Genomic DNA, 16085 nt, shown 5'->3' on the forward strand with positions numbered 1-16085 from the left:
CAATGACATCTGCCACCTACCTTAATCTTTCTGCTTCTGTCTTATCCAAGTTGGCCTTGAGCGCCATGAATACACGGATCACCATGATCAGGACTATTGTGTTCATCTATATGAAATAAAAAGTTGTCTTTAAAATATACACCACTGCTTCCACACAGGATCCTATCTAGTTCAGATGGGATATCTCCCCCCTTCAAAACTCAAGTCTTATCTGGTTTCTAGAAGTAGTGAAAGTCAAATGGGAGTTTTCTTTTGAAACAAAGAGGTTGTGTCCTGTGCATATTCTATAAAAAAAAATCCTGAATAACTACTTGTATACTTGATGGGAAAAGCTTTGACAGCATTTTTTCCCAATGTTTCGAAATAAGAAATTAAAAATATGAATCTTAAAAGGCTTTCCCATTTGTATAATTATCTGTTCTTCACTTCATCTTATGTCTTTGATATTTGGAAAAAAAAATTATTTCAAAAAGGTTATATCTATTCTTCAATTATGCGTCCTATAAAATAAACCCAGTATAGTATGATGTGACCCTAACCCAAATTCAACTTGATAAAAAGAAAAAAATAACTTACAGCCAATACTAGAAGCACAGGAGTAGCGAAAGCCCACATGAGTCCATTCTCAACAGATAACCAACAACTGAAAAGACAATATTGGAGTTAAAATTTGTTCATAGGTTCTTTTTTTCTTTCCAGTTTTCATTGAATCTTAACTACCGGTAATTGAGTGCTTTATACATGTATCATGGATTTCAGTGCTTGAATATTTTATTTCCTGAATAAAATCATAAGGATATCAAATGGCAATTACTGTAACAGAAAACAAGTGGAATGCCTCTGGCCGTCTCACCTGCATCACGCAGTTCAATATAGCAGCAGTGCTGACTTTGAAAACTACTCTAACTCGCACAAGATGTTTAGTGATACATGGTTACTCTTATGTCCACTTTTTATGAACTAGACCAATAAACTTACAGAGATATGATGGTTATTCAACAAAAATACCCAACATGGCCAAAGTTCATTGACCTTACATGACCTTTGACCTTGATCATGTGACCTGAAACTCGCACAGGATGTTCAGTGATACTTGATTACTCTTATGTACAAGTTTCATGAATCAGATCCATAAACTTTCAAAGTTATGATGGTAATTCAACAGATAACCCAATTCGGCCAAAGTTCATTGACCTTTGACCTTGGTCATGTGACCTGAAACGCGCACAGGATGTTCAGTGATACTTGATTACTTTAATGTCCAAGTTTAATGAACTAGATCAATAAACTTTCAAAGTTATGATGGTAATTCAACAGATACCCACAATTAGGCCAAAGTTCATTGACCCTAAATGACCTTTGACCTTAATCATGAGACCTGAAACTTGCACAAAATGTTCAGTGATGCTTGGTTACTATTATTTACAAGTTTCATGAATCAGATCCATAAACTTTCAAAGTTATGATGGGAATTCAACAGATACCCCCAATTCGGCCAAAGTTCATTGACCCTAAATGACCTTTGACCTTGGTCATGTGACATGAAACTCATGCAGGATGTTCAGTGATACTTGATTAACGTTATGTCCAAGTTTCATGAACTAGGTCCATATATTTTCTAAGTTATGATGACATTTCAAAAACTTAACCTCAGGTTAAGATTTCGATGTTGATTCCTCCAACATGGTCTAAGTTCATTGACCCTAAATGACCTTTGACCTTGGTCATGTGACATGAAACTCTAATAGGATGTTCAGTAATACTTGATTAACCTTATGGCCAAGTTTCATGAACTAGGTCCATATACTTTCTAAGTTATGATGTCATTTCAAAAACTTAACCTCAGGTTAAGATTTGATGTTGACGCCGCCGCCGCCGCCGTCGCCGTCGGAAAAGCGGCGCCTATAGTCTCACTCTGCTATGCAGGTGAGACAAAAATGAATGTAAAATTCTTCAATTCATAGATACGAATGTAAAAGCTATGTTTGTATGTAATGTAATCTTTTATGAATTTCACTAACTTTGGCTCATCATTCATTTTCATTAGATCACTAAAATGAAATTACCAAAAATATAAGAAAATTATATTGATAATATTCAGGTTTTTGTATAAAGCGCATATTACATAATTCTATGTGCTTCCAAGAACTCTGGTTATCATGACTCTGGCTTTAGCCCAGCAAGTCTTTTACAGTGCACAAATAGATGCTGAACTTTCAAATGAAATTTTTCTTTTCTTTATAATGATGACGTTATGACTATCAGGAAAAATTAATTATGAAAAATCAGTGCATATTCTTGAAAAGATGGTAATTCTTGTGTCCACTTACTAATCATCTGTGCCATATCCATCTAGGCGCACTCCAAGAGATATCGCTACAATTACAACAGGAGAACCTGTAAGAAACAGAGGAGAAAAACAAACATATATTCATCATTGTACATGTGTGCATTATCTAGTTGTCTGTTAGAAACACATTTGTCAACTGTTGTTGGCCAAGCAAAGTGCATCAGAATAATAATCTCATCTGTCCTTGGCTTTGTGCCCTCTTCATTTTCTTCTTTTCTTCTCACTCCCTTCTCTTTTCTCCTTTGAATTTTTCATTTTACCATGTCCCACAACAATATATTCATATTCATCCCTCTTTACCATCCTCAGTATTATACATGAAACCTCACATATAATTTTCTAAGCCATATTAATATTTTTACATAATGGCAAGGATACATATAGAATTCTCGCCATATTTTCTTTCCATCTGTTTTTCTCTTTCCCTCTTCCCTTCGATCTTACCCCATCCAGCCGCCATGTACATCCACGTCTTTCCTCCCTTCCCGTAGGCAGAACGAGACTGCATCAAAATATAGATTCCCTCCATTAACATCCAAGAGAACGTCGATGTAAAGAGATAATGCAGTAGCACAGCTATTGTAGTACACAATGCCTGTAAGTAAGAGAGATGATTGAGAAGATGATGATATTCCATTTCAGATAGTGCTTATTACATTTGAATGATATATATGTATGTGCTCTTGAGTTGTATTCATTTGTAAGGCATTTATCTACATTTGCCACTCTCCACTCAGGTGTAGTGAATGGGTACTGAGGAGGAGGAAATTCCTTGAATGCTCAAGCAGTTGATCAGGGGGGCCGTGCTAAAGTTGGAGTAATACTATGCAGTGGCAGACCACAACCCGAAGGAGACAATGATTGGAGGGGCACTGTATTGTCTGTGCCCCTCCAATGCTTAGTCTCCTCCCGGTCACGGTCCGCCACTGATACTCGGTACCGCTTATAATCATTGTTTTAATAATTATATAAATGTTGCACAGTATTTTTTACAGCTACTCCTGTCATCAGATTATAGTTAGCTGCACACAATAAATTCTCTTACCCACTCCCTTGGGAGTATTCCTGGAAGAGATTCCAAGCTTTCAAGATAACTCTGGAAACTTGACAATTATTATTTCTTAGCTTGCTTTTAGAGTTTAATCGACAGATATTTCTCCCTGCGTCCCCCTCCCCATTCCTACTAACTCTCCAATACTCTCTCCCTTGCATTTATAGCCAACTCCTAAATAATTTCAATCCTAAGTTTAACAAACTTATTACAATTAGACTTTAATAAAAGCACTTATTAGATTGAAGGTAAGCAGAAAAGAGCGAAGAGGGTAATTTGAATTTTCTTACCGCTGGAGTTGTTCTCTCTATTCCGATCAGGTACAGAAGCTGTGCCGATAGTAATGCTATACACAGGTTGGCATGTATTATTGTACGCTGAGATTTCAACAATCTGCAAGTAGAAAAGTGATTCAAAAATCAGATTTTTTGTCAATCAATGTCTCTTTTTATGATGGTTTCAAAAAGGCCAAGAATCATTGTCTCTCCACATTTGTCTGGACAGTCAGCTTCTATTGAACAATTTAGAAATGTCCCAAAGTCATGCCAAAAATGTTGATTTGTAAGCAGGGGTGTGAGAGTTCAGATTTTTATCTGATTTCAAATTTTTTTTGGTTTTGATTTTAGCTTAATTTCAGCTTTTTTCTTGGGGGGGGCTTTCCTCTGTACAAAAAGAACGAGAGTTTGTTCTATTTCAAACTTTTTCACCACTCCACAGCTTTTTTCAGATCTTTTTATTTGTGACCACTCACACCCCTGTTTGTAAAAATTTGTATTAAACAGAATTTTGGTACCCCCCTTCTGGCAAATGACAGGAGTGTTGGTAAAAGGGAACGCTTCATTCAAGTATATTTGTCAGGGCTAGTTCAAGAAATAAAGTGATACATTATCATAATACTATTTGTTTCTATGATTTTGTCAGTGATGTAGAGCAAAGAATACAAACCATATTCTTCTCTATCAATCATGTCTAATTCTAGTAACTTATTTAAGTCGACCTCCTATAAGTTAAATATTGAAGTTAAAGCATATTTTTAGACCAGATTATGTAAGATTTTTGTGATATTTCTCTTCTATTAATTGAATTTATGAAAATGAAAAAAAAAACTGAAAATCCATATTTAGTTGTTCAAAATAGAATTCTGAAACAGAAATACTCCGTAAATTTAATTTCCCCAATTGATTATGGGCTCTGCTGCCACTGTGCAGCACCAGATTGACGTTGCTTTATCCCTTCAATCGTTGAATGCCGAACAGTGTAGCAGCAACTCCCATCTTTTAACGTCTTCATCTGACGTGGCCGGGGTCGGAACCCCTAACCTCCCGGTCGTTAGATGGACGCTCTACCAACTGATACTACACACCGGTTATCCTAAGTTCATGAGAATTTATGTAGTCACAAACGATTCAAGTCAGATTGAGTTACCTGTAGTATACTTACTTGAGTAAAATGAATGTTGTGAGAGTACATACTAGAGCAGCTATAGACAGGGCCAAGCCAATGTAGGTTAGCATATCCAATGTCACTCTGTGAGCAAGGGATAGTACCTAGATAAAGAAGGTAATGACGTAGAGGGTCGTTTGGTCGATGTTTCGCAGTTTTAAAGATTTGAATTTGTAGTAATAGGATGATAAAATAAATAGATGGAAATGATAGCATTGATGATCATTATTTCATTCATTCAAATAAACATTAATTTTCATTCATTTTCACAAAATATTACTTTGATAATGAAAAAATAAGATTTTTGTCATTGATAGTTTACTTTTCTGTTAGTAATATATCAGTATAGTACCAAGTATTAAGCCCTAAAAAGTAAAATATGTAATATTAATGGATCTATTATTAATATTATCATTATCTTTTTTATACAGTATGAGAGTTGGCAATTCACTGTAATATTGAAAATAAAAGGGGCATTATATATTCAAAACTTTAAAACGATATATAAATTACTTAATGATAAAAGGAAAGAATGTGAAGTTAATTGAAATTTATATGTGCTATCTAACTTAGTTATGAACATAGGTCTATTATTAGTTTATTACAAGAGATATTAAAATGTCTAGATGTGAGAGCCCCTATATATATTTAAGAAAAAACAGTTTTTTCACAATATGATTTTTACCAAAAATTTAGAAAGAATTACAAGTTATCAAAGTGTAGTATATTCCTAATGACAAAAATATGATGTTTTGATTAGTTTTATGATGCTCACCTTTGGATTTGGGTTGACTTGGAGAAGGATTGCAAAATTGGTCAGGTGATCACAATGACATGTGATCTGAGGGCCTTTGGTTTGGTTTCTATGACAACCAGCAGTAGACCACACCCCTCCTGATTCCACACTGTGAAAATATGAATACATATATAATGATGATGTTTAGATGACATCATTACAAATATAAATATCAACACCCCACACCAACTGATTTTCATACTTTCTACTTGTGAATGTTGAAGTTGTGAAATGCTCTTATCATTCCTTGATTTACAAAATCTGGCATGTGAAATAAAACATATTTGTAAAGCAAGACATGATTATATAAGAAACGACTATGGAAAGCCATAAGAATATCCATCCAATGAATCCCACTAGCTTAAGTTGAAATAGTACTGGGATTCAATTATTATAATTTTGTATAACTGACTTATAGTAAATACAGTCTCATTTTATACTAGAAAATTGTTTTCTACATCCCTTTTAGCACTTCATACTCAAGTTGCTCAAAGAGTTTTGAGTACTTCTAAGAATAACTATTTTAGAAACTGAGCCTGTTCAATTGATTTCAATTTTGATTCTGATTATCAAGCATACAGTGTTATGATCGCTAGATAAGTGGAGGTATATTACTATTAAATGGTGTGTGTTTTTTAAATCACAATAGCTATATGAGCATTTCTCAGAATATCTAATTTCAATTTTGATCAGTTATGATTGCCTTAGAAGTGGAGGTACAATACTATTATATGTTGTGCACTTTTGCAATCACAATTGCTATATATGACTATTTCTCAGTATACTTGCTGTTTGCATGCATTTTTTTTAAAGAGGAAAAGGGGGGAATCCTAGCATTATGAGATTCAAATGACAAAAGAATATGTGCAGGGTTTTAGAACTAGCTAATTTGTGCAAATATGATACTATCTGTCATACACAGATAGAAGCTACAGACTAACACGTAATACAAATCCATATTGTGAGTCAAGTAGAACAGGAGCCCCCACAACATATATTTGAATGAAAAATGTTGAAAAAAAAATCTTACTCTTCTAAATATTCCCAGAAGACGCACAATGACTGAGTGTTTGTTGTGTTGGCATCCTGGTGAGGAAAATGCAAAAAAAATGAAAGTTGGATTAATACACGTGTTGTTCATGAGGAATGTTCCGGAGGATTTCTCTGTGATGATTGGAGCTTTATTAAGCCCACTGCTGCCACCATTAAGAAGCTTTGGGTTAATGTATCACCATTTATGTAACATAAATACTGCATAGTTTGTTTTGTTTTTTTACTTCATTTACTTTTTCTGCAACTTTTCATAAATTATACAAAGTAACAAAGAAAATGCATAATACAACACAAAATATTTAACAAAGCATTGAGTCAATATTCCAATAAAATAATGATTTTTTTCTTAATCTCTCAAAATTTAACAAGTGGGATTTAGGAGTTTTTGGTTTTTTGATAGTTTTGTTTTTAGAGCTAACCGTAGATAGAGGTTAGTAAATTTTATCAGACAAAATGTCACACTTTACTGCATGCTGACAAATGGCAATCGGGATGTAGCAAAAATGATAAAATCTTTAGTATTAGCGAAGCCATTATCTGTTGAATGAGCTTAAATGGAATGTCCCAAATGTAGACCCGTTGGCCTGTATTCTGAACCCGGGTTTAAATTAAACCCTGGGCGGCGTTCCATGAACATTTTTGTCTGAAAAGTTGTCAGATCTGACATCTTTCCTTGATTCTGATTGGCTGAGAGGCACTGTTACTATAGTAACTGTCGGATAAAATGGGACTTGTCGGATAAATCGTCCGACAAGTCTTTCATGAAACGCCCCCCTGGTTTACAGTTGTGCTTGTGGAGAGCCAGTTAGGGCACAAATCCCTAAACAGTGCACATCCAATCTATTAGCACATATGACACTAAATGTGTTCATAGTTGTCTGGAAATGATAAATGAAGTATTTTTCTGCATTAATAATAATAATGATAATAGCCAATTTTTATAAAGTGCTTTTCCCAGAATGGCCCAAAGCGCGTTACAGCATATTATTACAGTCATTGGATTCATTTCAATCAAGCAGGAAAAGTGCACAATTTTCACTCCCTGGGGAGCATTCCTTGCATTCATCGCAGCCACATTATGGCGCTGGCAAAATCAAACATGCGATATCTTTCGCATCCTACCGGGTACCCATTTAGCACCTGGGTCGAGAGTGGTAAAGTGTGGATTAACGCCTTGCCAAAGGACGCTAGACCGAGGTGGGATTCGAACACATGACCCTCTGTTTACAAGGCGAGAGTTAGAACCACTACACCACGGCTCTTCCACTTATGCATTATGAAAGCAAAGGAAACAATGTAGTGAACCAGATGATCTTTGTAGGTTTGTGTGGTGGAGTTTATAAAGTGGAGGTTTATGGTTCACCATGTGTAATATGACACATATTACACATGGTGAACCGTAAACCTCCACTTAATATAGTAAACGTAAGAAATATGCAATCTAAACAGAAATGTTGATTTTTGTGGCTCCCCATAATTTTAGCACAGAGTTAGACCGTGGTCTAAGTTAAACCTGACTTCAGAATATGGGCTACTGTGTTTTAATGAAGTCTACATGAGTGTTTTGATCAGATGTTTATAGCAACGCGCCCTTAAGAGGCCATATTTACCAGTCCCACCATGATATAATTCTCACCTCGGTTAGTTCTAGGACCATTTCGATGGGATCATCATCACTGAATGTGATATTTGACCCGTCCGTTGCCTCGACCTGGACTGACATGATCTTTGACCCCACACTGGTAGGCGTGTCGTTACCATGGAGACCACCAAGCTGAGACGATGACGTCAGGTGAAGAGTGTTGAAGACCACTGCGCTGATTGTAACTAAAGAATATCAAAAGATTGTCATCTTACAGGAAAATATTACAGTGTAATGCTTCATTTCATTTGAGTGTATTCTATTTCAAGCAGGTCTTGAAAGGATATTGAAAGTATTGACCTGTTATTACCACATATTACAATTTATTATGTCAAAATCACTTTTTTTTCACTAGGTATGGAATTACAATTTTTGTCATGCGACGTTATAATAGTCTAATTTTTCTTGCATAATCAAAAAGATGTAACCATGGTCATTTTGGGAAACTTCATGGTGATGTGTGCATATGGGTGTGCAGTGTGGGTGCGTTTTGGGTGAGTGGTTCTGACTTGCCTTTCAAACAGAGGGTCATGGGTTCAAATCCTAGCCATGGCCTGTTTTCCTTCAGCAAGAAATTTATCCACACTGTGCTGCACTCAACCTAGGTGAGGTAAATGGGTACTGGTAGGAAGTAATTCCTCAAAAAGCTGTGCAAATCAGAATCAGTAGATTAGCTTAGCTGGGGTAATATAGGAGCGCATTGAGCACCTAGCAAGGTGGATATTTGCGCTATACAAATCCTACATTATGTAGTTGGCAATGAGTAGGATATTTTTTTTTACCAAACAATGGAAAGGTTCTTCTAGCACACATTTCTTGTAAAAACACATGGCCAATATAGCATGATAACAGATGACCAAGCTAGTGAGTTGGTCTCAAAGGAGAGTTTGATTAAAGTAAGATTCTCTTACCATTTTTTCCTCTAAATACAGATGGTGGAAAGTGAAGTTCGTTAGTCGTTGAGTTCACGCTGACGGTTACTGCTTCAGTGGTGTTTTCGACATCATCGGGCGAGATCTTGGTTAGATGTAGAACTATCCATGAATAATGAAAACATTTAAGACAATGTTCTTTAAGCAGAGTTGCTAATTTTCCGGATTTTTCCGGAATTCCGGATTTTTTCCTTTGCTGAAAAATATTCCGGAAAAAAAAATCGATTGTCAAAGTGAAATCCGTAAAAATTTCCCCTCCAAATCTTGTCACGGAGTTCGCTACGGAGAGCGCAATTTCAATTTTGGATGGCCAATTTGCGCAGACGGAAAATTATTAGCGTTGTGCGCAGCATGAAGTTTAGCTGGTACTGTACTTGCACGGTACGCGCGAGCAATACATTGTAGCAGTTGCAAACGCCGCCCTATACCCTGCAGGGATACGGGTGTCAGCGCTATCCCAGTCGGGCGATCGCCCGGTAGAACCGCTCGAAGCACGGCCCGGTGTGGCTGCAATTGCCTGCTGCTGCGTGAGTGATTGGTTGTCTGCCGCGGGATTTCAGCTAATCGGCGTGGACTGGTGCGTATTCATCAATTCATATGTGTGAACTATCCATCATTTTGATAGAAATTGTGATTTATGGATTTTCAATAGTATAGGATTGTCTTGTTGATGAGTACAGTGAGTGAAAAAGGGCACCCCAGCTGCTACATACACCCGTCCCGAGTCGCACCCATTGGCCGCAGCATATTAACCCGCAGCAGGTTAACCCGTACCGTAATGAGTACGGGTTACATGATTTTTTTTTTGAGCACCTTTCTTGCCTATGATATGAAGTTTATTATGTCATTAATTATTTGTTATGTACTACTGTAGATTAATGATTTCAGCCCTCTAAAGAATAAGAAAACGTTCCAGCTTCAGGGGGCTTCGCCCTTGACCCCGCCAGGGGCCCTGGGCGGGCCCCTGGACCCCCGGCCCACCCCCGGCCTGGGTTTTCAGGATTTTTTTGAGCTATCAGTTTGCATCTCTGTTTAAGTAAGGAAACTAAGCAAATTGAAGATAAAGTGATACACCTATAACCCCCGTGATTTTATATCATATAGATCGAATCCTTTACTTTGAAACTCCGGGAGATATATCTTTTTCACAACACCATTGACGTAAAGACACATTTTATCAGTATGTTACAAAAATTGGTATTGGTATTGGGGGTGATTTTTTTTTACCTGATTGATAAGAAAGCATGAATGCTTGTAAGCATGCAACCAGAGGACCCAAGGCTTACGGTCCTCCCCAAAGGACCTGGTACTGAGGATTAATGCCTTACCAAAGGGCACTAGTACACCAAGTGGGAATTGAACCTGGGTCACTGGAATACGAATCCCCTGCTCTACCGACTAAGCTATTGCGCCTCCTCAAAACATTTTATCAAATTTTTTTTGACTAGGCACATGGGGTGTGGAGGAGTCGAGTGGAATGGGGAAAGATTTTCATGACAGGATTCGCGGTCAATTGAAAGTAAAACAATACATTCATGCTCGCTCCTCCAAACTTGGGCAGTGGACTACATATTCCTCTTAAACGAGACTTAATGATGTAGATTTATGCTTTAAACAACAATTTTGTTTCTCTAGATGTTAACTATTACATTAAACCTTCACCACTTAGCAAACTGGTTAGAGTCTGTATTTATGCCACATAAAAATTGAACATCCCTCGACAAAGAAATTAATTATTGGAATGGTGGAAATTTTGGGAAGCTGTAAATGCAAAGCGCACAGAACAGTTTTTACTGATTATGCGCTATATAAGCACCGGTTTATTATTAACTCTACACTTCTCACCTAATCTATCATTCTGAATGACAACCTCCTTGTCGGCGGTTGATAAGAGATTTTTAGCCGCATCCGTAGCAAACACTTCTACAATTTCCATCATACTACTGGCGTGTTTCTCTAGGGATGTTGAATTCTAGTTGGAAGGGAAAAAAATCATGACAATCATGAAAACAATTCATTTATTCATTCATTTCTATCTTAATTACCAGTGTAATCTGTTAAGTGTGCAAACTTCTTTACAAAAGGCCCTGCACAATTAGAATACAGTTACAGTACAATTTTGCACGGAAGAATTAATAAATTTAATTTAATGTTCATGTATCAGGAAGAAGTTGAACTTCTGACTTGATTGTATCTTATATTTCATCATGAATTTGTTGGTTCGGCATGAAGTATTAACACCAATAAATGATAAATTCAATCATTTCTTCATTAACATTTTGTTGATTGTCCATGAAATTAAATGAATACCTTTGATATGCAAAGTTAATGCAGAAAAAGGTGCTAAATTCTCTTAGCACTTTTCTGATAAAATCGTTATTTGCTATAAAAATATTGAAGCCAATCGTTCACATCGTTGTTGAGAACAATTCTTTAGTTTAAGGGTAAGTATGAAAGAATACCTCAGAAACATCTCTCCCAGAATCTGTTGAAGTGTCATTTGGTACAAGAATACTTCCAACCACGTCCAAGAATGTCTGAAATCAGAAAAAGTTAATATTTCATGAGATGACGGTAGTTGCTTCACAAAAACACAGGTTTCTATAATGCGATTATTGCAAATTAATGCATTGTTCTCTCAGGTGTGTATTGCAGAGCCGCTGATGAAAGGTTGACATAACTTTTGTTTATTCTTAACTTGTTCCATGCCTTACTAACTTGTTCCCTCTACTGACTAACTTCTTCACTTGATTCGTTAACACATTTTCAAAACTAATAACTCGCACTAAGTACTGCTCATGTGATCTGCAAGATTATCTGAGTTATCATTTTCCAAGATTTTTTCTTGAAAAAAAATTCTGTAATGATACAACAGACCAGGTGGGTGTTTCATAAAGCTGTTCGTAAGATACGAATGACTTTACGCACAACTGGTGATCCTTTCTTGTGCTATGTGATATCCCTGTGTAATTGAGTTATGACCTAAGAACATGTTCCAGTCGTGCGTAAAGTCGTTCGTAACTTTACGAACAGCTTTATGAAACACCCACCTGCGCTGTTTCTCTTGTGGAGGCTGCTTGCGACGAAACAGCGGTCAAGGTCCCCCTAATGCTGTTGATATCCTCTTTGTTAAGTGAACTTGACGACTTATGCGTAAGGTTGGCAACAACTTTGAGCGCTGCGGATGCCGTCTCAAAGGACACAGTGATGTTGGGAACGGTGACAGCAAGGAAGACCTCATCAACCTGTTTCAACAGAAAAAAAATCAGTGAAAAAAATTAATCAAAGTGGAGTTGACCAATTGGTCTCAGGCGTCTTATTACAGACCTGGTGGGTGTTTCATAAAGCTGTTCGTAAGTTAAGAGCGACTTTAAGAACGACTGGTGATCCTTTCTTGTTGTATATGCTATATTCATTGGCGACGGTTTAGCGCGTAAGAAAGGATCACCAGTCGTTCTTAAAGTCGCTCTTAACTTACGAACAGCTTTATGAAACGGCCCCCAGGTGGGTGTTTCATAAAGCTGTTCGTAAGTTAAGAGCGGCTTTAAGAACGACTGGTGATCCTTTCTTGTGGTAAATGGTATATTCATTGGCAAAGGTTTAGCGCATAAGAAAGGATCACCAGTCGTTCTTAAAGTCGCTCTTATCTTACGAACAGCTTTATGAAACACCTACCTGGAAAGTCCAGGGTTCAAACTCCAACCAAGGTACCTATGCCCTTGAGCAAGGCATTTAATCAAGAGTGATATCTTATCTTGAATTTAAAATGAATGGAAATACGATAGGCATTGATTTTTATCAATGTCTGCACAAGAAATAAATCAATTTGTAACGGACAAAAAACAAAATGTTATGAGGACTGTATCTGCTCTCACGTTCATTGCCATCCAAACATCATTCATGGAAGTTTTGTTCCTGCTGATGATTTTGCATTAAATATTGTGTGAACAATGTGCAATTAGCAATGCACTGGATTGTTAATCACTGTTATAATTTAAATTTGTCCACTTTACGATATCTCGTTATTTTGAATATACAAGTCACCATCCCTTGTTTTAAAGGGATGGTCCGGGCTGAAAATATTTATATCTTAATACATAGAGTAGAATTCACTGAGCAAAATTGCCGAAAATTTCATCAAAATTGGATAACAAATAATAAAGTTATTGAAGTTAAAAGTTAGGAATATTTTGTGAAAACATTCATCATGTATATTCATTAGGTGGGCTGATGATGTCACATCTTCACTTTCTGTTTTCTTATGATATTACATAAAATCATATTTTTTTCATTATTTTTATACTTGTGTGAATAATATGTCTCCCTTATAATGAAATAGGTTGCAGCAATAAATATCTAATGCACTAAATCAGTTGTCAATCCAATTTTTCTAGTTCTTGGAGGAAAAAATTTGAATAAACCTAATTTCATATAATAAAATACAAAAGAACAAGTGGGGATGTGACGTCATCAGCCCACCTGATGAATATCCATGATGACTGTTTTCACAAAATATTGCTAAACTTTAAAATTCAATAACTTTGTTATCCAATTTTGATGAAATTTTCAGCATTTTGCTCAGTGAATTCTACTTTATTTATTAAGCTATAAATACTTTCAGCCCAGACCATCCCTTTAAGATCTTCTAGACTAACTAGAGAAAATTATTACTGAAAAACACTGCCTAGGCTTATATGATCCAAAAAGAGAAAAGTCAAATCTGTAATATTCTTAAATAAATTTAGATTTATACAGGGATGTCATCATAAAAAACAATGATTTATTCTCCATTACAATACTGGTCAAGTGGGTAGGAAAGTTGATTCTACCATGTGCTTACAGTGCTATTTTAGCTTACACACTGGCCAATATTCAGGGTTTAATTAGAATGCCTTTGGTCATCAAGGTCTTCTTTCCCAATGTAGGATGTCTTACTCACCCCCTTGGCATTTACAATCTCATCTGGCACATTCTCTTTAGGCTTTTCTGTCGATCCATCTGATACAGTGGTTGTAGAGGGTTTCAGGATTGATGGGCTACTACCACTACCACCACCACCATCGCTGCCACCTTGGTGACTTTGTGTTCCACTGGTGGATGAACCTGCGGCTGTCGTGGAGGACATCGGACCTGCAGTCGACGCTGGTCCATCCGTCGGCGTGGCAAAACCAGTTTTACCAGTACTGGGAACTGTTGTTGAGTTCTGAACCTGCCCTGGTGATGTCATGCCTAAGACAGCCAAAGGAGTTGTTGATTTGGTAGTACTGCTCATTGCGTTGGTTATGCCATTGGGCGTTGTACCGGGTGTTCTTGTTGTTGCTTTAGATGTGGTGGAGACCTCCTTGAAGGTTGGCGACACTGTGGATCCACCTGTAGAAAGAGAGGAGATTGTCATGTAAGTTGATCTGACAAGGATGTAACAATGCTGCTCAATATCATGTTGTAGTAAAGTAGAGTAGTAATAGTAGAAGTAGTTGTAGTATTAGTAGTAGTAGTAGTAGCAGTAGTAGTAGTAAAAGTAATAGTAGTATAAGTAGAAGTAGCAGTAGTAGTAGTAGTAGCAGTAGTAGTAGTAGTAGTAGTAGTAGTAGTAGTAGTAATGTAGTAGTAGTAGTAGTAGTAGTAATAGTAGTATGAGTAGTAGCAGTAGTAGTAGTAGTAGGAGTAGTAGTAGTAATAGTAGTAGTAGTAGTAGTTACTGCGGCAGCCCGAACACGTACACGTACTGAAGACGTGTCGAGGTCCCCGGGGCAATAGTAGTAGTAGTAGTAGTAGTAGTAATAGAAGTATGAGTAGTAGTATGAGTAGAAGCAGTAGTAGTAGTAGTAGTAGTAGTAGTAGTAGTAGTAGTAGTAAGGGTGAAACTAGAAGAAGTGTTTTTTTTATTCCTCCATTTTCTTATTTTTCTTCCTGTTCTTATTTTACTTCTATTTTTCTCCTCTCCTCCCTCCATTTTCTTAGACAGTAGAGGTAGTATGTAAATCTCATGGGCAATTAGACGAAGTGTAATTATCTGTTACCACAATAATAATCACTGGCCGGTGCTTTTTGAGCCATGCAAAAATAAGGATTCCGCAGAAATTCTGAGAGCAGAAAACTTTCATAAAACGCCCCAGCTGGTCTCAATTTGCTGAATGTTGTTCGAAATTATTTCATATCTAATGAAGATAGCTTATGTCACAAGATATTTTTAAAAATCCAATTCAATTTTTTTGACATGAAATTTTCTTTGCTTGTTACTTTTATATGATGGAACACATTTCATGTTCCCAGGCTAGAGTGTTGTAGCCCAGTGGATTAGTCTCTGGACTTTGAAACAGAGGGTTGTGGGTTCTAATCCCAGCCATGTTGTAATTTCCTTATGTGAAAAAAATTGATCCGTAATGTGCTATACTCAGACCAAATTACAAGATTTTTTTCAATGTGGTGATGGAAAAAAATGATTACATTTTCAAATAAAGAAATTGACTTTAAGGATGGGTTTTCTCACATAAAATCATATGCTGCAGGGCATATTTTTTTAATGTATTTCAAATCCAATTGAAATGTGTTTTTACCATTTGCATTTACTTTGTTGTGTGACGTTAAATCAAATCGCAAACATGGGTTGGTGTTATTAGCAACGGGATAAATGCGGATGAACTGGCAGTACATCGGGTTCAATAACCTCTGCAAAACAACAACATCTGAACTCCAAGATCCGTCGAAGATCTACAATTTGATGAAATTAGGTTTGAAAAATTGATCTGTTATCAAAGTTTCATCGATTTTAATGATAACAAGAATAAGCATTTTAAAGTAGTATTGTTTATTCACTT

At 36.6% G+C, this 16085-nt stretch overlaps 1 protein-coding gene across 1 annotated transcript in view; it reads right to left on the reverse strand.

Moving 5' to 3' along the window:
* LOC121430226 (adhesion G protein-coupled receptor L3-like) overlaps nucleotides 1-16085 on the reverse strand; it is a 26419-nt gene continuing 10334 nt past the window's right edge. Inside the window, exons 9-23 of the mRNA XM_041627503.1 lie at nucleotides 15825-15978; nucleotides 14207-14637; nucleotides 12318-12512; nucleotides 11730-11804; nucleotides 11113-11239; nucleotides 9247-9369; nucleotides 8330-8520; nucleotides 6671-6726; nucleotides 5620-5749; nucleotides 4842-4948; nucleotides 3692-3794; nucleotides 2795-2945; nucleotides 2331-2397; nucleotides 577-643; nucleotides 1-106 (exon numbers count right to left, since the gene is read on the reverse strand). Of these exons, the coding sequence (XP_041483437.1) occupies nucleotides 17-106; nucleotides 577-643; nucleotides 2331-2397; nucleotides 2795-2945; nucleotides 3692-3794; nucleotides 4842-4948; nucleotides 5620-5749; nucleotides 6671-6726; nucleotides 8330-8520; nucleotides 9247-9369; nucleotides 11113-11239; nucleotides 11730-11804; nucleotides 12318-12512; nucleotides 14207-14637; nucleotides 15825-15978 (2067 nt within the window). The 3' untranslated portion in view covers nucleotides 1-16. The remainder of the gene's footprint in view (nucleotides 107-576; nucleotides 644-2330; nucleotides 2398-2794; nucleotides 2946-3691; nucleotides 3795-4841; nucleotides 4949-5619; nucleotides 5750-6670; nucleotides 6727-8329; nucleotides 8521-9246; nucleotides 9370-11112; nucleotides 11240-11729; nucleotides 11805-12317; nucleotides 12513-14206; nucleotides 14638-15824; nucleotides 15979-16085) is intronic.

This window comes from Lytechinus variegatus, chromosome 16 (assembly GCF_018143015.1).
Source record: "Lytechinus variegatus isolate NC3 chromosome 16, Lvar_3.0, whole genome shotgun sequence".
NCBI classification, from domain to species: domain Eukaryota; kingdom Metazoa; phylum Echinodermata; class Echinoidea; order Temnopleuroida; family Toxopneustidae; genus Lytechinus; species Lytechinus variegatus.